The sequence below is a fragment of the Myxocyprinus asiaticus genome, chromosome 35, assembly GCF_019703515.2.
Source record: "Myxocyprinus asiaticus isolate MX2 ecotype Aquarium Trade chromosome 35, UBuf_Myxa_2, whole genome shotgun sequence".
Taxonomy (NCBI): Eukaryota; Metazoa; Chordata; class Actinopteri; order Cypriniformes; family Catostomidae; genus Myxocyprinus; species Myxocyprinus asiaticus.
In genome coordinates this window covers 11,644,199-11,666,413 of record NC_059378.1, presented here as the reverse complement: position 1 = coordinate 11,666,413, position 22,215 = coordinate 11,644,199, and the positions used below count along the sequence as shown (strand labels likewise).

Sequence of the window (22,215 nt, the reverse complement as noted above, 5' to 3'; positions counted from 1 at the left end):
TTTGTGTGTAAAAACTACTTGACATATAGCCTATATAGATCAGCAAAATGCTAAACTGTTTTGCATAGTGGCCCCAAAAAGTGTATGAATTTAATTGTGTTAAAGTATCAAACCAGGTTGTATTTTTTTTTTTTTAAATAAAATAGGTAACACTTCACAATAAGGTTTCATTTGTTAAAATTAGTTAACATGAACTAACAATGAACATTTTTACGCCATTTATTAATCTTAATGTCAATTTCAACATATACAAATACACATTTTTAAATCAAAAGTTGTGTTTGTTAACATTGGTTAATGCACTATGAGCTAACAATTAACAATTGTATTTGTTGCTGAGTGACTCAAGTCAGGCTTCCTAAGCAACCAATTGCCCAGTTGCTAGGGTGGGTAGAGTCACATTGGGTTAGCCTCCTCGTGGTTGCTATAACGTGGTTCTCGCTCTCGGTGGGGCGCGTGGTGAGTTGTGCTTGGATGCCGCGGAGAATAGCGTGAAGACTCCACATGCACTACGTCTCCGCGGTAATGCGCTCAACAAGCCATGTGGTAAAGATTCGCGGATTGACTGTGTCAGACACGGAGGCAACTGAGATTCGTCCGCCGCCACCTGGATTGTCACTATGCCACCACGAGGACCTAGAGTGCATTAGGAATTGGGCATGCCAAATTGGGGAGAAAATGGGAGAAAAAAAAAAAATTATTTGTCAATTTTTTATTTTTTATTTTTTAAATCCCCTTTTCTCCCCAATTTGGAATGCCCAATTCCCACTACTTAGTAGGTCCTTGCGGTGGCGCGGTTACTCACCTCAATCTGGGTGGTGGAGGACAAGTCTCAGGTGCCTCCGCTTCTGGACTCAAGATGGCGCTGAGTATGGCTGCTGCGTTGCAAGCTCCGAAACAACTTGGTAGTGTTTTGTTAGTTTTGTTTACAATTCTTATGTTTTTTGTCTTGGATGTTGTCTGCCTTATTGTCTACGACAGACAAACAATTTTGGACATTGGTTCTGCAATTACACACCGTAAACCAGACTTCAAATTCCTCAATGCCGACCCGCTGTTTACAAAGACGCCAGCGGAGCACTTTGTCTGGGCTGCCCGGCCGCGAAAACGCAGAAGGAAAAGGGGAAACAGAGCCGGTGTTCTCATCAGAGTAAGATGTCGCGCAAATCGACCTCCACTACCCAGTATTCTACAAGGGAAACGTTCAGTCTCTGGACAACAAGCTCCGCGAGCTGAGAGAGCGGATCTCTTTCCAATGAGAGACGAGGGACTGCTGCATTATCTGCCTTTTTATTCCAGATTCAGCCATCGAACCTGCGGGGTTCTCCGTGCACCGAGCGAAAGACCTCTCAGGTAAAAGTAGAGATGGTGGTGTATGTTTTATGATCAACAAATCCTGGTGTGATCAGAAGAACGTACATTCTATCAAGTCTTTCTGCTCTTCTGATCTGGAATTTCTCATGCTTCTGTGTCGACCATTCTGGCTACTGAGGGAATTCACAGCGGTCATTATCACAGCTGTGTACATCCCCCCACAAGCCGACACAGACCGGGCACTCAAGGAACTGTACGGGATTATAAGCAAGCACGAAACCGCGCACCCTGAGGCCGTGTTCATTGTGACCGGGGACTTTAACAAAGCCAATTTTAAATCAATTGCACCAAAATACCACCAACACATCAGTTTTAACACACAAGGGGACCGGGTTTTGGACCATTGCTACTCTCCCTTCCAGGATGGCTACAAATCCCTCCCCCGCCCACCATTTGGCAAATCAGACCACTCTTCCATTCTACTTCTGCCTGCTTACAGGCAGAAACCGAAACAGGAAGCACCCACCCTCAGAACGATCCAGTGTTGGTCGGACCAATCAGAATCTATGCTACAAGACTGTTTTAATCACGTGGACTGGGAGATGTTCCGGTCCGCCTCTGATGACGACATCGAGGTTTGCGCTGATAGCGAAACATGTTTCATCAGAAAGTGCGTAGAGGATGTTGTTCCGTCCAAAACAATACGGATCTACAAGAACCAGAAACCTTGGATTAATAGTGACGTTCGCGCGGCACTTGATGCACGGACCTCTGTTTTTAATTCTGGGAACGCGGAGGAGCATAAACAAGCCAGTTATGCTCTCCGAAAAACTATCAGAGCAGCAAAACACCAGTACAGGAACAAGATTGAAGGACAGTTTAACACCACCAACTCTAGAAGCATGTGGCAGGGAATTAATATCATCACGGACTTTAAAGGAATAAAAATTCCACCGTGAACACCGCTGCCTCTCTCCCGGATGAGCTAAATCATTTTTATGCACAGTTCGAGGGAAATAACACAGCCCATGCAGAGAGAGCTCTCGTGGCCGAACCTATAGAGGTTAGTTCACTCTCTGTCTCTGTAGCGGATGTAACCCGATCCTTCCCGACGGGTGAATATCCATAAAGCTGTGGGTCCAGATGGCATTCCGGGTCACGTCAGAGCGTGCGCAAACCAACTGGCTGGTGTTTTTATGGACATTTTCAACCTTTCCCTCTCTTTGTCTGTAGTCCCCACATGCTTTAAAACGTCCACCATTGTGCCTGTACCAAAGCAATCCAAAATCACTTGCTTAAATGACTGGCGTCCTGTTGCTCTGACTCCCATCATCAGCAAATGCTTTGAGAGACTAATCAGAGATTACATCTGCTCTGTGCTGCCTCCCTCACTAAACCCATTGCAGTTTGCTTACCGCAACAACCGCTCCACTGATGATGCCATTGCATCTACAATACACACTGCTCTCTCCCACCTGGAAAAAAGGAACACTTATGTGAGAATGCTGTTTGTAGACTACAGCTCAGCATTCAAAACCATAGTGCCCTCCAAGCTTGATGAGAAACTCTGGGCTCTGGGCTTAAACAGCTCGCTGTGCAGCTGGATCTTGGACTTCCTGTCAAGCAGATGCCAGGTGGTTAGAATAGGCAGTAACATCTCCTCATCACTGACCCTCAACACTGGAGCCCCGCAGGGCTGTGTTCTTAGCCCACTCCTGTATTCCCTGTACACACATGACTGTGTGGCAACACATAGCTCCAATGCCATCATTAAGTTTGCTGATGATATGACGGTGGTAGGTCTGATCACTGACAATGATGAAACAGCCTACAGAGAGGAGGTGCACACTGACACGCTGGTGTCAGGAGCGCAACCTCTCCCTCAACGTCAGTTAGACAAAGGAGCTTGTGGTGGACTTCAGGAGAAGAGAAAGAGAACACAGCCCCATCACCATCAATGGAGCACCAGTGGAGAGAGTCAGCAGCTTCAAGTTCCTGGGTGTCCACATCACTGAGGAACTCACATGGTTCGTCCACACAGAGGCCGTTGTGAAGGCTCATCAGCGTCTCTTCTTCCTGAGACAGCTGAGGAAGTTTAGAATGAACCGCCACATCCTCACACGGTTCTACACCAGCACTGTAGAGAGCATCCTGACAGGCTGCATCTCCGCCTGGTACGGCAATAGCACCGCCCCCACAACCGCAAAGCCCTGCAAAGGGTGGTGCGAACTGCCAGACACATCATCGGAGGTGAGCTTCCCTCCCTCCAAGACATATACACCAGGCGGTGTGTGAAAAAAGCTCAGAGGATCATCAGAGACTCCAGCCACCCAAGCTATGGGCTGCTCTCACTTTTACCATCAGGCATGCGGTATCGCAGCATCAGGACCCGCACCAGCCGACTTCATGACAGCTTCTTCCCCCAAGCAATCAGACTTTTGAACTCTTGATCTCTCACGATCAATATACATCAGCACTGCACTTTATTAATCTTATTATCTCACACTGGACTGTCATAAATTATATTCTCTTAACAACACACTGGCAACTGACTATCAACCGACAGCCTGAATGTCAATATAGTACAATACAACCTACTGTACATTTTATATATACTACTGTATATATAAAACAAAATTATTGTATAATGTGTATTCTATATTGTGTGTATTGTATAATGTACATTGATTGTTATTATTTGTATATTGTGTTGTGTGTATTTATGTGTATATTAGATTTAAAATTGTGTTGTGTAAATTTGATGTTTATTTGATGTCACGACTGCCATGTTGCTCGGAACTGCATCCAAGAATTTCACACACTATTGTACTTGTGTATATGGTTGTGTGACAATAAAAGTGATTTGATTTGATTCTGAGATGGTCAATCCACGCATCTTATCATGTGGCTCGTTGTCCATGACACTGCGGAGACTCCCAGCATGTGGAGGCTCATGCTACTCTCCATGGTCCACGCACAACTTACCACGCGCCCCATTGAGAGCGAGAACCACTAATCGTGACCATGAGGAGGTTACCCCATGTGACTCTACCCTCCCTAGCAACCGGGCCAATTTGGTTGCTTAGGAGACCTGGCTGGAGTCACTCAGCACACCCTGGATTCGAACTCATGACTCCAGGGGTGGTAGTCAGCGTCAATACTCGCTGAGCTACCCAGGCCCCCACTGTGTCATCTAATTCTTAATAGAGCCTGATCGATATGGGATTTTTGAGACCGATACTGATTTTAGAGAGGGAAAATTCATTGATTACCGATATGGTGGCCGATATAGCTAATTTTTGAGCTGGAATGAAAACAGACATTTTCAATGTGGATTTTTCACAGATTTTGCACCGATATGACTATGCAAAGGTACTCAGAAGGCTGCTTTCTTACATTGTCAACAAATTCTAGAAATGAACACTGAGAAAATAAATAAAAATACAATAAATAGCTTAATTAACATCAGTACGGTATGTTTAGTATCAGTCAAATGCTGACCATTAAAATAAAGAATAAATTCAAATAAAATGAATAGCTAAATAAACATCAGTATTACTGTTTAGTATCAGTCAATGGCTGACCATTTAAATAAATAAATTAAAACAAAATATACAGCTAAATAAACATCAGGGGCCGGTTGCACAGCTATAGGTATGTTACAACTTAGCCTAGCTGTGGCGTAAATGGGCACTAAGTCACAATTTACGCTCTACTAAATATTTGAGCGTTGCACCATTAAATTTATGTAGGACGTAACCCTACAGATAAACTAAATATATACACGGAAGCCTCTGACCAGGAGTGACGGATGGAATAAAAAAGCAGACTCATTTAATGACATCAATGAGCTCATGTTTTGGTTGACAGGCATCAGTCCTTTCGACATATGTGATGATGTTGGCATTTACACTCATTTACATTTACGAGAGAGAAAAAAAAAAAAAACGTACTTTTAAGTGGCTCTTCAGCATGAAACCGATCTAATGGTGCCGTTTTTAGCGTGCGTCCGTGACAAGTTTCAACACATTCAATATATGTATATATATATATATATATATATATATATATATATATATAGGATATTAAAATGAATAAATGTCTGTTATTCCAGCCTGTTGTATTAGTATTTATCACCCCTCATTTATTTTAGATACAGTTCCTATATATTGTTATTTACTCAGGGTGAATATCCTATTTATTAAATCTACTTTTATTACGCATTCTATTTTAATGTCTGGAAAACCAGACTTTTAAATATTACATTTTATAAATGCAACGACTGGAAATGTTCGGATGAAGGGGGTACCAAACTGTGAATCCTGAACAAAACAGATTGGTGAATACATGTTTACACATTAGCTTCCACTCAGCTGACAACAATGAAAGTAGGTACGTGATTAACTAGTTTGCTATAAGCTCGTTGTCACGGAGAGTAAAAGATGGACTTTATTTACTTTCCAGCATTGTGTCTCACCAACTTGGTAACAGCGTGAAATCAGCACTCACCACACACAATCCACCACCACACCGTTGTCTGATGAGCTGCAAAAAGATGCTCTGACGTTTACCTTTCAATCTGCAACATTACTGACTGCACTGACAAACTATAGCTGGCTAACAGCAAACAAGAGTGACATGGTTGTCAGGGACAGGGTTAACGTTATATTAGTTATATAAAATGATTGGGTAATTTTTTATTAACTTTCCAGTATGTATTTCACAAACTAGTTAGCAATTTAATGAGAAGAGACCGCTCAAATCCACACGATTTATCTCCGCCCTGTCTGCCACCGTCAGTTCAGGGTCAGCTGTGTAAACAATGGAGTCAGAGTGTGCTCTGCTGGACAAACTACGCTATGACACCAATTCTAAAGTATTGTTTTCTGCATTATATGTTCTGAAAAAAAAAATGTTTTCATATCGGCGCATATCGGTAAAATATACGCAGATACGATATATCGGTGAAAGGCTAATATCAGCCGATAATATCGGTCGACCGATATATCGGTCAGGCACTAATTCTTAACATTAACAAAGACTAATAAATACTGTAAACAACATATTGTTAATTGTTTGTTCATGATACCTAATGAGTTAACTAATGTTAACGAATGGAAACTTAAATATAGCAGTGCACTTTAAGTAAAACATTTCATTATTAGAAGCTTGTTAGGTTTTAAAGGATTCACAATGAATATTTGGACACTTTCTGGTTGTCAAATGAATGTAAAATGTCCACAGTTGATGTGCTGAAGTACACCATCAGTTACTAGGACACCTGTGTAAACTTGAGGTGAACTGACTTCATACATCCATGAAACATTATCTTTGGACCAGTAAGATAAAGGTAAATGCAAAAATAAAAAGTGAAATTAGTTGTAAAAGCATTTTATGTTTGCAGAAGCTATTTTGGTTTTTTGGTCCAAATATTGTTGGGTCACCAAAATGTTCTTCTAATTCCCTCAGTTTATAATAATAAAAAAAATAAAAAATGAAAGATTATATAGAGCCGTTCTCATCCAGGGGAAATTATCCCACAGTAAAACAATGGCTGGCGCTCAGTATTAATACCCTTTAAAAACATAATGAATAGAAATATCCTGACCCAATTAATGCTTAGCTTAGGAAAACCAAAGCCTGCTGAGGTGAAAAGATGTGAAGTATCGACCTGGTCCGAATCAGGATGCTTTGTCTTGTGATGCATGGGCAAAACCCTTTAGATGCTAAAGATGCTGAAGGAGTAATAAAATCCAATCTAATGGATTTAATAAGCTGGAAGCATGCATTGCCCTGATCACTGCGGACCTTAACACATGCCACTGAAATGGATTCAAATGTACATCTAGCTTACGAATGTCAAGCTGACCCTGGTTGCAGTGCACTATAGGAGGTAAATGGTGAATTAAAATCACAGTAAATGTGAATGGTGGGTCATTAGTGACAACTAACATAAATTAAGGTGTTTGTAGTGTTTACTCTGAACAGATGCTGTCAAAGTCTGAATACAGACAGGATTGTTTATGGTCTTATCAGCATTTCACAGCCATGCTTTCAAAATCAAGCTCACATGCACAAACAGAAAATTGGGTGTAAATTTGTCAGAGCTGGCAGAATTCTTCTCTACTTCTATAAAACTGCATCCTATAGTACTGTAGACACCAATGGCTAAATGGGTGGATCACAAAAAAAATGTCTGGGTCATATTTCAGCCCAAAATCAAAAGAAGGAATAAGACTACAGAACTATAGAAAAAGAAGCCTATTTTAGGACACTTAAGATTATTGCATTTAGACATTCCTCCCAAAATTACCGTAATGTAAATAAATATTATTTTCACTGTATAAAGTACTGCACCCTTTTGTACTGTAATATAGTAAAGTATTACTATAGTAATGTAGAATCACAACAATAATGGAAATTACAAAAAATATAAAAGTAAAACTTCTAGATGCATTACAGTGATGAGAATTTTGGGGGAAATGAGTTTAAGCCTAATTGTCATGAAAATATTGTCACAATGCAAAGAATCTTAATGGATCTAAAAAACAAATTTTTTTTTAACATCATTTTTGATTTTGGGGTCAATTGTGACATGTTTTCTTGAGATTCGCCACAATAGTGGGCAGAGACTTTAATAAAACGCAGTTTTGCAGTCGCCTGGACACTGACATACACATGGTAGCCTGGACTATATCAGTGCTTCACTGTAATATAAACCCATCTAATGCATTTACACCCAAAACTTTATATACAAACCAGGAAATAGGAAATAAAATAAATCAAATGTTTTTTGCTAAAAAAACTGAATACAAATCAGCTTTTTAAAGCCTTCAAAGTAAATTGTCTTTTACAGTTGCATTTGTTTGATATATTTGCATTTGTTTGATCTTATTCAAATACTCAAAGCCTCAATGATGAACTTTAAATCTGAAAAGCTGGGAATTTTGTGACGTGAAAAATTCATACCCCCTGCCATTGAGCTCGGTCTTACTCAGTATGTCATCCACAGCAGTGAGTCAGTGTGTGTGCGTGAGCTGATGGCCAACAACGTTATGAAGCGGAGAAAGAGAGAAAAGTACTGCCGTCATCTCATACACTCTTCATCACATGCATTTCCGAATATGGGACTAAAAAGGCTCATCTTTGCCAACCAGCTTTTGTACAAATTGGATTGGCCACTGGATTGGCATCATTAGCAAAGCACTCAGTCTGTGATCCTGCATTGACCATTTTATTTCTAAGTGTTGCTACAGACTGCCATATAAAAGAACTACAGCTCTGAAAAGTCAACAGTATTACTTTTTACTTCTGTGGAACACAAAAGGAGATGTTAAGCAGAATGTTAGTCTCAATCATTATCATTTGTCCATACAATGAAAGTGAATGATGACTTAGGACAATGTTATGCCTAATGTATCTTTTTGAGTACCAGGGAAGAAAAAAGTCATATGGGTTTGAAACAACATGAGTGAACAATGACAGAATTAAAATTTTTGGGCGAACTACCCTATATTATATATATAGAGAGAGAGAGAGAGAGAGAGAGAGAGAGAGAGAGAGAGAGAGAGAGAGAGAGCGAGAGAGAGAGAGCGAGAGAGAGAGAGAAAACAAGAACTCAATGCATTAGAATGTGTTGCTTTACATTCAAGGGAAGTTAACTTGCACTAAAGCAGATCACTTTATATTCATTAGGCTGGTCTACTGTATCTTTGCCTTGCTGTACTCAGAGATTCCAGTCCAGATCAATGGAAAATTCAAATTCAGCTCCCTTGGCTTCAGTTCAAAATGTCTTTTTGCTAAAAACAGTACCGAGATGAAATTCATCCACTAATCGTCTGGGCGTCTAACAAACAAAGTCTTTCTAGCAAGTCAGTCCACTGGTGGCCATCTTTTGGAACACTCCCGGAAAGCTATTTCCAGTCATGACAGTGCACATTGAACATATTTCAAAACAGCAGTAAAATTGGACATAACTGGAATCATAAATTGTGCTTCTTCAGATTACGATAAAAAAGGCTTGTTTAGCTAATGTGTACATACATGATCTCGAGTTGATTGACTGGCGATGCCTGCATCAAAAAAATTATTGGCTCTTTTACCTGTAAGGCGGGACTTCCTTTCTACATCCGTTGACAATTCGGCGTTCCAAATTCTCCCATTCATTTTAATAGAATTCACCGTCTCTGCTAAATAGTCTCTGATGGGAATCTGAATATGATATGACACACATACAAACTTATATTCCTTAAGATTGGGCAGATTTAATTAGATTTAATTACTTGCTGAGGCAAGCCTCACTATTACTATTGCTCATAATTAGGGTTAATTATTAAACTTCAAAATGTTTTTTGTCAAATGTTTAGGAAAGTTTCACTATTACTTTTCTAAGCAATAGTACTGGTGGACAATAAAAATCTCAAACATTTTAACTTAGGCCAGTTAACAACCTAGCAACCCCCTAGAAACTAGCTAGCAATGTCCTAGTGACCACTATGAACAACTTAGAAACCACAGCGCAATGCCCTAGCAAGTAAACACAACATGCATGCATAGTGTCAGCGAGTTTTGCACAGGCAAGTACTACTTAAATACATTTGTTGGAGTTGTTACTATGGCACCATAGTGTGATAAAGCATTATCCTGATGCCATCCATGATGATTACTGTATATTGCACTCTGCCTGTCTGGTTTACTGGCTCATACGAGAACCACAGGAGCTTTTTACAGGCTGGGTTACAGATCAATGTCGCCCACCCCACTCTATTCAACACACGAATGGAAAACAATAGGTAGGGAGAGAATGAGAGACAGAATTAGAGAGGGAGTGAGAAATAAAGCAAGAAAAGGAACACGATGCACCAACAAGGACAGAATGGGGCTACTTTAAGAAACATTAAAGTCACTGCAGAGCTTTTGACTGAAGCCTAACTGGACATGTCTAGTCACAGAGGACAAAAGTACATCAAGTTCCCTAAGGCACAAATTCATCTACTAAACCAAACACCATTTTATCCTCCCAAGCCATCACCCATCCTGTCCACCACTTATTTCTCATTTGTCCTTTTTCCCTCTCTCCTGTTACCTGATAGCATGAGGGTCCCACTGCTGCTGGAGCGCCGCAACAGGCGGAGGCCCTCGGACCAGGAGCGGGACTTGGGTAGGCGGCGGAAGAGCCGACCCAGGCGCTTGGAGACTTGTCCGAAGCAGGCGCTGGCCACCGCCTCTTCCGTCCTCATCTCCGGCAGCATGACCGTCGCTATCTGTGGCCGGTTGCGGCCATGACCACAGTTCCACCACTGCGTCCCGCTCCAAGTTCCAGGACAGTGGGCGCTCCCGCTGGGGCTGGAAGCCTGCAGCTCCGTTTCGTCGCGGTGTGGGATCCCTGCACCAGTCGATCCGGTGTGTCCACCATCGCAGGGCTGCGCTCGGTTTTGTGTTGTGCACTGACTGAACACCCCCCCTCCCTGCCTTTCTGCCACCCTGCACCCCTACCCTCACCCAATACCCTCTCTGACACAATCCCCCCCTCTACTCACTCACTGGTTCTCTCTCTACTCCGGTTTCTATCTCTCTGTCTGTGCTCCTTTTTTTTATCATGCAGTGCAGAACTCATACCAGATCAGACTGCACCCACTCATCCGGCTCTCTGCAGCATGTTTTTTATTGAATTGTTAAAGGTACAGCCGCACTGCATTCCTATCTCCTTTTCTCTCTTTCCCTCTCTATCGATCCCTCACTCTCTCTCTGTCCCTCCCTCTATGCATCTCTCCTTGTCACTCTTTGACACCATCGTCATGCCACTTCCTGGGTGTCAGAATATGGTCTCACGCTTGGAGAAACCTGTTGTCCTAAAGGATGTATCAAGTTCTGATCATCAACACGCTGCCCCATGGGAAGAACACCAACATGCTCAAGACCACTCTCCCTCAGAGTTTCTGCATTTTTCTTAGTCTCTCTCTCTTTTTCCACCTCAGTGTGCATCAATAAATAAGGAGAATAAGTGTGCTTGTATCTATATCTCCATTCGCATATTCCAATTTAGAGATTCAAAACTTTGATCTGTCTTTTTATTAAAGAAAAATTTAATCCCATGTTACTAAAATAACCCTTTGTTTAGCCCAACCCCAGCAATGGCTGCTGTGAAAAAAAAAACAGGTAGAGTATATAATGCATTTGACTTTTGATTATAATAGATGGGGTGGCACATTTCTTGCAGTCCTCGCACCCCAGTTCTCCCAGAAGAGGGAGCGAGTGCAAGAAAGATATAGAGGTAGAGAGAAGTAGCCAAGGGCAACCTAATTATAGTCTGTGATAACTCCCAACAGTTGTGTCACACATACAATATTCTGCTTGTACTCACTCCTCCAGTTCTGCAGAAATATATACAGCCCCAAACATCTGATTCACACACATACACATGCAATCCTGCTGAAAAAGAAGCATAGTTGATCACATGTATGTTGTGTTTTGAATTAGAGCTACACTGATGTATCAGCCAAAACATCAGTATCAGCTGATAGAAGCAATTGTCTGCACTTTCGGACATCACCCGATTGTTTCAAAACAGCCGATGATCAGGGCCATTGTTCAATAAGCCTACAGCTCATGCTGTTTGTGAAAGAAAATGTCTCTTGTGTGGAATTACTTTGAATTGGGTGACAGTAACAGTAGAATATCTAAGCTAAACTGTGTACATAGAGAATAAAGTTATTATTTCAATTTCTTACCAAGTTTGCAATAATTAATGGTGATTTGAAAAAAGGCAGCATAAAAACAGAACCCCAAACCATCTGTTTAAGCAGATGTTTTTCTAAATAACTGGATATTGTATTGGCATTCAAATTTTGTATCGGTATATCTCGATTTTAAATGCTGGTCCACAACACGGGATGCTGGTGAACTGGTGTTCCAACATTTTGACTAGCTTAAATAGCAAAACTTCCTTGAAACCAGCATTACCAGAAAAACCATACTGGTTGGCCAGCCTCACCAGTTAAGCTTAGCTGGTGAAGCAAAACACATTGATCATTTTACTAGTTAAGGCAGAGACTATTTAGCAGAGACAGGCAGCTTCTTTTGAAATTAATGGGAGAAATTGGAATGCCCAACGGTCAACAGAGGTAGAAAGGAAGTCCCGACTTACAGGTAAAAGAGCCAATCATCTTTTAGATGCAGACATTGGCTGTCAATCAACTCGAGAACGTGCATGCACATTAGCTATTATTGATGGGAAAAATTGCAATTTTAGCGTAAACAGAGGTAAAAAAAAATAAAATAAAAAGCACAATTTATGATATCAGTGTTGTCAGAATTTCCTGATGATTTGAAATACGTTCTTTGATTGTAAACTTCATTAACTGTTTTGGAGATTTTGGTCTTTCCTCATTCAAGTAGATAGCAGCATTTGTATGCCGCTTGTTTACAAATCGCTGCCCAGGAGTGTTCCAAAGATGGCGCAGAGTGGACTGACTTGCTAGACAGACTTTGGTTAAGGCCACTTAAATTAGGTTTTCCAGGTTTCATAAGCAAAAGCTGCTTCTGAATACTGTGAAGCCACAGTACTGAAACAGGAAGTGTGATGATTTAAAAGGCCCAGTCCATCTGTCGTTAAAGGTGAATGTTGTATTGACAAGCCATAGACAAAGCTTTTGCTGTTTGCCGTTGACCTCAACAAGGTTAACACCACGCACATCTAACCACAAAAATGTCTAAAATGTTGTACCTCACAAGCAAAGATATTACATAGGCTCAAAAATAACACTTTATATCAATGAGTTTAAGGTTTAGAGTTAAGCTAGTACCAGAGGGTATATTTATTTTTAAAACTGGGGGATTAGAAAAGCAGACCACTTCTTCTGGAGGTTTTTCAGTTTTCTTACCTGAAAAAAAAAAAAAAAAAAGCTAAATGGAAATGGGTTTTAAAAGCTAAAAATGTTTACTTCTCAGTTAAAATAAGAGGACAACCATTTAATGCTGTCAAATAAGACTTTTAGGACTTTGTTCCTTTATAAGTGGATGCAGATCTTCCATAGGTCCAGAATTAATTAGTAAATTAGTCTACATCTCCAAGCAGCATCCCTTCACTTTGCTGAAGCCAAGGGGATGACATTCTTCTTTCAACTAATACAGACTGTCTGAAACTTTTAATTAAAAATCAATCCAATGTCTGACTGGCATCCACGGACTGTAATCCATCTGCAATATGGCTAAATACAATTTTACACTAGCATGGATTAAACACAAAGGGCAGACAGACAGCATCCCTCCATTATAGACAAATGGGTGCTGAACTGAGTGGGGGAGGTTGACAAAAATGAGCCAGATTAGACACATAAAGCCAGACTGAAGGAGGAGTGTATTTTGAAGGAGAGAGAGATTGCCTTCGGGTACTCAGAGCTGGTAAGATTGATGCTTTAAGACAGGCCCAGTGTGGAGCTCTTTTTTAGCTTTATATCTGAAAAGGCTACCCGAGGAGAACTTGCCGTCTCACTCATTCACCTCGTCTAAACCTTGTGACCTTGTCTAAATCTGCTGTGACTCAGCAGAAAGTCATATATTGTAGAGCGAGGAGTAACCAGATTACAAGAGAGAATTCTGTAATGGTAGTACTAAAAACAGTAGAGCACGCAGTGTTTCTTTCAAAATCAGTTTAGCTGTGCATTTGTGCAACCGAAGACTAATGAAAGGTTTTAGGCTTTGAAAGTGTGTGTGCGCATTGTTTAAATGAGAAACAGTCCAAAGGAAAATTATATTGCTCCAAAGATGCTCTTTTATAATTCAGTTCTATGAAAAACAGAAAGTAAATGCGTACTCATAAACATTTCTGCGAGATTCAAAGGTTGAATTTTTGCTCTAAAATTAAAGTTTTACTCCACTGACGGTATGGTTTAAGGTTAGGGAGTAGGGTTAATAAAATGTGCATTCCTGTTGGTTATATAACTTTATTTAACTCTAAAAATACAACTTGTTTTTGGCACCACCCTGTGGAGATTTCACGTCAACAACACTTCTATCTTCTGCCACTGGAGACAGTAGTTCAACTTTTGGTAAGCACAGACCAATTTCAGCAGCAGAACTTTTGGCCTCCTGTTGCCGAATTCACAGTGTGATCAGCCTGGAGATTACTAGGGTTATTTTCCACAGGAGAGAAATCTGAGGCAGAAAACTTCCATTTGGTCTTCTTTGATTTAATCTCATTGAAACAATTGAGATCTCATTTGTGATTTTCTTTCCTTTGGGAGAGAAATTGAACATAACGGAGCAGAGTCGTTTATGGAAAGACATAACCACTGATGTTCTCAAACTGGCTCTCTCTCATACTGTGTGTATAATTATGGGCTGTGCGCATACTAAAATGGTGATCCGTAGTAGTCAAGATGCTCCATCTTTAGCCTGCCTCCACCACCACAATCTCTTAAATACACCATTTCCCTGCATGCTCCAAGATTGGGCCATTTATAAACAAAAGTAACAACAATGGTATTTTCAGACTCTGACGAAACAAACACTTGAAATGTGCTTTACCCAAGAGTGAAGTAGTATGTTCACATAAAGTACTCCAGCAAAACCTCTACTAGGGAAGTTTTAGCCTACAACAGAGCAAAGAGAGCTAGAAACCGATGCTTATGATAAAGGCATATCAGAACATGTTCATGGAACGCTGCAAACACACAAAACCCCCATGAACTGAAAGATGCATATCTAAGAAACTGCCTTTGGAAATTCCCCTCTCATCCCAAATTGAATCTCCCTAGTTGAATCTCCCTCAGTGACAAACCACAACAAAACTACTCTGGAAAATATGCACCCCACCCTGGCATTTACAATGAAAGGTTAAGGAGAAAGGGGAACAAGTGCTTAAAAACCATGTGGTTTCAATGGAAATAGTGGAAGTCTATGAAACGTGATAAGGAGCTTCTGCAAACACTTTGTCTTCTTTCTTGGCTCACTGCAGTAGCCTCTGTGTCCTCAAAATATGGATGGCTGTAATTGGGTTAGTATTATTCCTGGTGCCACTCAGTGATGCTGCTTTGCAGGAAAGGCTATATATTAAGGGGTGTAACGGTTCTCTGTAAAAAACAAAAAACAAACTAAGTTTATTTACGCATCTGGAGCAAAAGGTTTTGTGAAGAAAATAAAGTTCCACCTGTGTTTCACATGGGTCAACTTGATGACATCACTGTTCTGCTAGCGTTGTTGTAAGGGGGTTTAGTGGAAAGGAGGAGGCGAGAACCGGCTTGACAACTTAAATAACAATTTATTAAACAAAAACCCAAACAAAAACACACAACTAAAAACACAGCACAGCTGTCTGTAATTCTCTCTCTCTCTCGAACTGTCGTCCCCGGCCGCCTTTATCCCTCGCGCGCCCCATCAGGCTGATTGGGGACCGGGTGTGTCTCATTCCAGCCCGGCCCCGCCCTCCTCGGCTCTACAGTTGTGTGTAGCTGAAAATGGCAATTGGAGAAAACGAGCCGCTAACAGAGAAGCCCGCAGCGTTATTCACGTCTCCTGTCTGGAAACATTTTCTTTTTGCAGTCAATTACAACAGCGATGGTCAAAAAACATTTACAAAACAGGCACTGTTTGCAGACAGAGTGCCGCATACTGGTAATACATGAACATATAATCATTTACAGCGAAAGATAGCACATGGCGCGCACAGAGCCGCAGATGAGCCGAAACTGCACACACTCACTTCCGTTTTTAAGCAGGCACTCAGTGCTAATTCGGACAGGCATAAAACAATAACTAAAGCAACTGGGGTGTTCATTGCCAACAATATGTTTCCCTACTCCGCTGACGAAGATGTGTGAGTTCCGCGTATGATTAAAACTCTCAAACCGCGTCACAACATCCCTCGTATGCATTTTAATAGCAAAGTTCCTTCTATAGTGATGTACAGCTTCCGAATATTGAATATATGTGCAGTAGAGTTTGAAACGCTTTTTATGTTGATGCATGTAGCGTAATAGTGCAGGTATTAATTTAAAATGTTGATTTAGTAATTAGAGAAAAGGTTTTTTTTAGTTAAAGACCATAATGAAAATTAACCATGGTTTTATTCTAGTAATATTTTAGTAATCATGACAGCTGTCACCATGGTTTCTTTGCAGAAATCATGGTTTTGATACAACTAACCATGGTTTTATAACAGTAATATTGTAGTTTTCATACAGTAACCATGATTACACTATATATTGTAAACATGACAGTAACCATGTTGATTTTGTGGTTACTATGTTTTTACTACAAATACCATAGTTAAACTATGGTTACTATAAAACAATTATTTTAATTAAGGGCAAACCTGTTGAAGTGTTTGTTATCAAAGAGAGTATTCTTTGTTTGGCAGAAATCTATATTTTTCTGAACATTGCAAATACCAAACCATACCGAAACCGTGAACCTAAACCCATGATACAAACCGAACCGTGAGAAGTTTGAACCTTCACACCCCTACTAATATATATATTATATACACACACACACACACCGATCAGCCACAAACCACCTGCCTAATATTGTGTAGATCCCCTCGTGCTGCCAAAACGGCACCAACCCGCATCTCAGAATAGCATCTCTGAGATAATATTCTTCTCACCACAATTGTACAGAGTGGTTATCTGTGTTATCGTAGACTTTGTCAGTTAGAACCAGTCTGGCCATTCTCTGTTGACCTCTCTCATCAACAAGGCATTTCCATCTGCAGAACTGCCCCTCACTGGATGTTTTTCGGTTTTGGCACCATTCTGAGTAAATTCTAGAGACTCTTGTGCATAAAAATCCCAGGAGATCAGCAGTTACAGAAATACTCAAACCAGCCCATCTGGCACCAACAATCATCCATGCAATTATCTAATCAGCCAATCATGTGGCAGCACAGCAGTGCATAAAATCATGCAGATATAAGTCAGGAGCTTCAGTTAATGTTCACATCAACCATCAGAATGAGGAAAAAAATGTGATCTCAGTGATTTGGACCATGGCATGATTGCGCACACACACACACACACACACACACACACACACACAATCCTTAATCTGGTGAATAATGGCTATAAAACGCTTAATTTGGTAAATACTTAAATACTGAGCATCTTAATGTAGCCAAGTCTCCATTTCAAAATAAAAGTCTCAAAATAAGTGTATTCCAGACTTGTTTATAGTTAAGTCCTGTGTTATGTACCAAATCGCATTCTGGTTATTATCGGGATTTTGTTTGCACAATAAACTGCATCTGGGATTTTTTTTTTTTTTTTTCATTTCTGACTCTTGTAGCCTCTATGTCTGTGCCCATCACAGTTCAGAAAGAATTATTATTTTATTATTATTATTATTATAAGAACAATTATTTTTATTTTTTTTACATTTTATATATATCAAATTTAAAAACTATCGGCAGATTAATCAGTTATCTGCCTTTTGTGACAAGAAGTGACAGTTGGCTGAATGGCAGTTTCGAGGTGAAATTTCCACTGTGTGGCGCTTAATGACATATTTTCTCCCAAACAGATGGTTAAGTTTAATGCTCTATCGAGTTTTAAATCAACGAAACCTACCTTCCTACCCTAAACCTAACCGATAGTGTCATAAAAGCTAATGCGAGACAAAAACGCCATTCATGAGGCAACTACACCATTTTGTGGTGTTCTATGACACTTTTGGCTTATTGTCGACTCTCATGCTCTTCTGGATTCGTGCCCCAATCCTTAACTTTGCAAGTGCAACGCTCTCAGTTGAGCTACTGTGCAGCTTGGTGGCCCTTGAATAAGCTTGTAAATGTAGTTGGTTATGTAATGCAAATGTTAAAATGAAAAGTGTTTATGAACTGATAATCTGCTGTTTTGCCCATGAATTGTGTGAAAGTGAATAAAAGTTGTTGTAGCGCATCTAGTGTGTATTTCACCAGAAAACTGGCACGAGATTTTTGTATGAGCCATGTAAAAATCATTGGTTCTCTCACTTTTGAGAAGTCATAAGGACTGGTCAGTGAAAGGCCAAAATTTTACTTTACTGCAGTCGATTAGTATATTTTGGAATAAGATTGAGATGTACTCTTTTCCATTTGCAGGGATAAAAGACTGCTCAGAAATGGGATGTGCTGACAAGTGCATCAATAAATGTGCCATTTCTGAGCTCTAATCCTCATTCCTGCTCAATTCTAAATTGTACACTATAAAATCGCTGCAATTTCACTGTCTGTCCTTTATCAAGCAGTTCACTGCAGTACCTTTGCAAAAGAGAACTGCTGACGCACTGCCAACTCAGCAACACTTTACACACAAACGATTATCCAGATGCACCATGTGCACACATACAGAAAACACATACAACCAAACATACTGCGTAGAGCCGCAGGCTGAATGTCTGTTATCAGTGTGCATCACGGTAAACTCACAACCATCAATGGCAGGACATTATCCAGCATTCTGTATGAAATCTCCTCTTAAATAAACCTAGAAATATAGGCCCTGATCATCGGCTGATGACCGAAAGAGCAGGTAACTGCTTTTATTGACCGATGCTGATGTTTGGCCAATAGATTGGTGCATCTCTAGTAATAAATGTTGCTTCTGAGCCATTGAAAAGGATACGATTTTAACAGAAATGTCAGCTCTTTGGAATCGAAAAGGAAGAGAAGCATTCTCATCAGCAGCAGTGCATGTCATGATGGGAGTGGAGAGCAGAAATAATGCCAGAGCAGAGGCAAATCATGCATTGAAATGACAACCTACCAAGAGAGCCAGTTTCCAGTAAACAGTATTAGCAAATACCTCTAAATGAATTAGAAAAATGCAAATAATTCAGGTAACTGGGTCCTCTCTGCACATAGATTATTACATAGCAGGCAAGAATTCCTCACTTGTGTATGTAAAATGTTCAAGATTAATTTCTACAAGCAAGACAATTGTATAAAAGAAGAGAAAACCCCTCAGTCACAATTAAGTCATTTAAGAGTCCCTTCATACTCTTGGCCTAGTGGGGGAGGACCCCCTTCTGTTTCACATACTAATAAGCAAAAATGACAAATAATGAAATAGAAAAACAAACAAACATTGACTCCCCGCCACATCCTTTTCTCACCAACCTCCTCCCTCAACTCTCTGCATGTATCAGCATGCTTCATTTTGATTGAATATACTGGAAGTTCACACAAGAGGCATACAAAGACAGCAGAAAATACATGCAAAACAAATGCCAATATCATAGATAAAAGCAATAAATTCAACTTATGGCTTGGATACAACAGAGCGTCAGGCTAAAAACTGAGTGTCTTGAGGACATTTTTGGCTTATTAAAGGAATATTCCGGGTTCAATTCAAGTTAAGCTCAATCAACAACATTTGTGGCATAATGTTGATTACCACAAATATATTTCAACTCGTTCCTCTTTTTCTTTATAAAAAAAAGGGAAAAAAAAAAGAAAAAAGGAGGAAAAATCTATGTTTCAGTGAGGCACTTACAATGGAAGTGAATGGGGCCAATTTTTGTTAGGTTTAAAGGCAGAAATGTGAATCTTATAATTTTATAAAAGCACTTGCATGCATTCTTATGTTCAAAATTGTGTATTATTTGAGCTGAAAAGTTGTTTACAATGTTGTTTTAGGATTTTAGGGCTTATCGCGTTATGTCGTCAAAGCAACAAAGTTGTAAAATTGGATATAACTTTATTTAGAAAAGGTACAAGGAATTTTATTATACAATAAAATCATGTTAAAACACATATTGTTAATCTTGTGGCTATACTTTTGAATGTTTACGGACTGGCTCCATTCACTTCAATTGCAAGTGCCTCACTGTAACCCAGATTGTCGATTGAGCTTAAAGGGATAGTTCACCCAAAAATGAAAATTCTCTCATCATTTACTCAACCTCATGCCATCCCAGATGTGTGACTTTCTTCTGCTGAACACAAATGAAGATTTTTAGAAGAATATCTCAGCTCTGTAAGTCCTCACAATGCAAGTGAATGGGTACCAAAATGTTGAAGCTCCAAAATTCACATAAAGGCATCATAAGGTTACATCTATATCATATGTTACATTTATATCTTCAGAAGCGATATGATAAGTGTGGGTGAGAAACAGATCAATATTTAAGTCAGATTTTACCATAAATTCCCTGCACAAAGAATGCAAATCACCAAAAGCAAAAGAACGTAAAAGTGAAAGTGGATATTGACAATGAAAAAGGACTTCAATATTTATCTTTTTCTCCTCCACATTTATCATATCGCTTCTGAAGATATTGATTTAACCGCTGGAGTCTTGTGGATTACTTTTATGCTGCCTTTACATCCTTTTGAAGCTTCAAAATGTTGGTACCCATTCACTTGCATTTTGAGGACCAACAGAGCTGAAATGATGAGAGACCATTTATTTTTAGGTGAACTCTCTCTTTAACTTGGTTTGAACTCGGGGCACATTTAATGCATGGATTGTTTCTCTTTTTTTGTCAATTAAAATGTTTGCTGGGCCTTTATATCTTTAGAGAGTCATCTTGTGCTGAACGCATTCACCAAATGAACAAACAAAACAATAGTTAAACATATCTATCAATCCATGACAAACAGACAGCTGTCACTTACTTTGACACTTGAGCGCAGCGCTGCTGATCTGGCGGTTGCAGGCGTCGCACCAGTCCTGGCTCACCTGTCTGGAGGTGAAGCTGTGGCCCTCTCCCCTCTCTGCCTTTACCCTCGGGTCCCTCTGACTGAAGATGGACCATGATGCCTCTCTTCTCAGAGGCTCGCTGCGCATCTTCACAACTCCAGATCTCGCTTGTGTCAACCGGTCAATCTGGAGTCCCTCCAGTTCCTCCGGCAGGGAGCTGTGGGAGGAATTGCGACGTTCTTGTGGTGATGAAGACGTGTTGGTCTTAACAGTGTCCTTCACCGGGCATCTCCGGCTCCCTGCGCTGCTGTGCCTGCGTGTTATTCCGTTATTATTGTTGGCATTTTCTCTCTCCGCGCGGCTCTGCTGTAATATGTGACCAATCATGCCACCACTCTGTGTATTCTTTGGTATCTCAGTGTCACGTCCACCATCCACAATCGACCCGTCCATACTACTACAGCGTGGCGAGCCGGCGCCACAGGCTCGGTTCTGTGATGTTGAAGGCTGCTCGTTATTTAATAACACAAGCGAAGCTGAGACTGCGGATCTCGCGCTCTCCACATCACTCTCTCTGTGTCGCATGATCTTCTCCAGAGACCATTTACGCGTAAATTTCTTTCTGTCGCTCGTCTTCAGATTGTGAAACAGCTGTTGGTCCGATTCCAGGTGGTGTTGAGAAGGGTGCTGTCCTAAAGTGATGGACGCCATGTCGTTCGGCTGGAGTAGTATGCGCGTGGAATACAAACTAAATTGAAGCGCCAGCGCGAGCGTGTGGTGACGTGCACACTCATCCAGCAGAAAGCTTTAAATGTCACTGGCTAAAGCGGACGCGCGCTCTTTAAAGAAGACAGCCTGCCCATCACAAAGTCATGATGATAATAGCTGTACTGCGGCGTTGTTAAACATAGCATAGCAGAGGGCAAGCAACTTTTATTTGGAGGTGAAATATGATGCAATTAATCAAATATGTTGTCATTGAAATGCTCAGTAACTGTTAAAAAATTATACTGTACAAAGTTCATAGAATAAGTAGGACCTATTGGCCCCAAATACATTTTAATTTCATGTATAGATAAATTAATGTCACATTCTCAAATGTGTTCATAATATTTGAAAGATTATTCCATTTTATTATCAATATTTGTGCATTATTTTAAGCATAATATTAACAAAAAATATTTATATTCTATTTATTATATAGAACGTGAAAACAATATCTTTTATAAATATTGTAATTTTTAATGAGAACAAAACTCATTTTAAAAAGCTTCACACAGTG

At 40.2% G+C, this 22,215-nt stretch overlaps 1 protein-coding gene across 2 annotated transcripts in view; it reads right to left on the bottom strand.

Annotated features, from left to right (window-relative positions):
* Positions 1-21,727, bottom strand: part of LOC127426145 (ras association domain-containing protein 5-like) — a 75,366-nt gene extending 53,639 nt beyond the window's left edge. Inside the window, exon 1 of one of the 2 annotated variants that reach the window (XM_051672715.1) lies at positions 20,909-21,727. In XM_051672715.1, the coding sequence (XP_051528675.1) occupies positions 20,909-21,644 (736 nt within the window). In that variant the 5' untranslated portion in view covers positions 21,645-21,727. Of the gene's footprint in view, positions 1-10,399; positions 10,747-20,908 lie in introns of those variants that run through there. The other variant, XM_051672716.1, reaches the window with a different exon arrangement.
* Between the last annotated feature and the right edge of the window lie 488 nt (positions 21,728-22,215).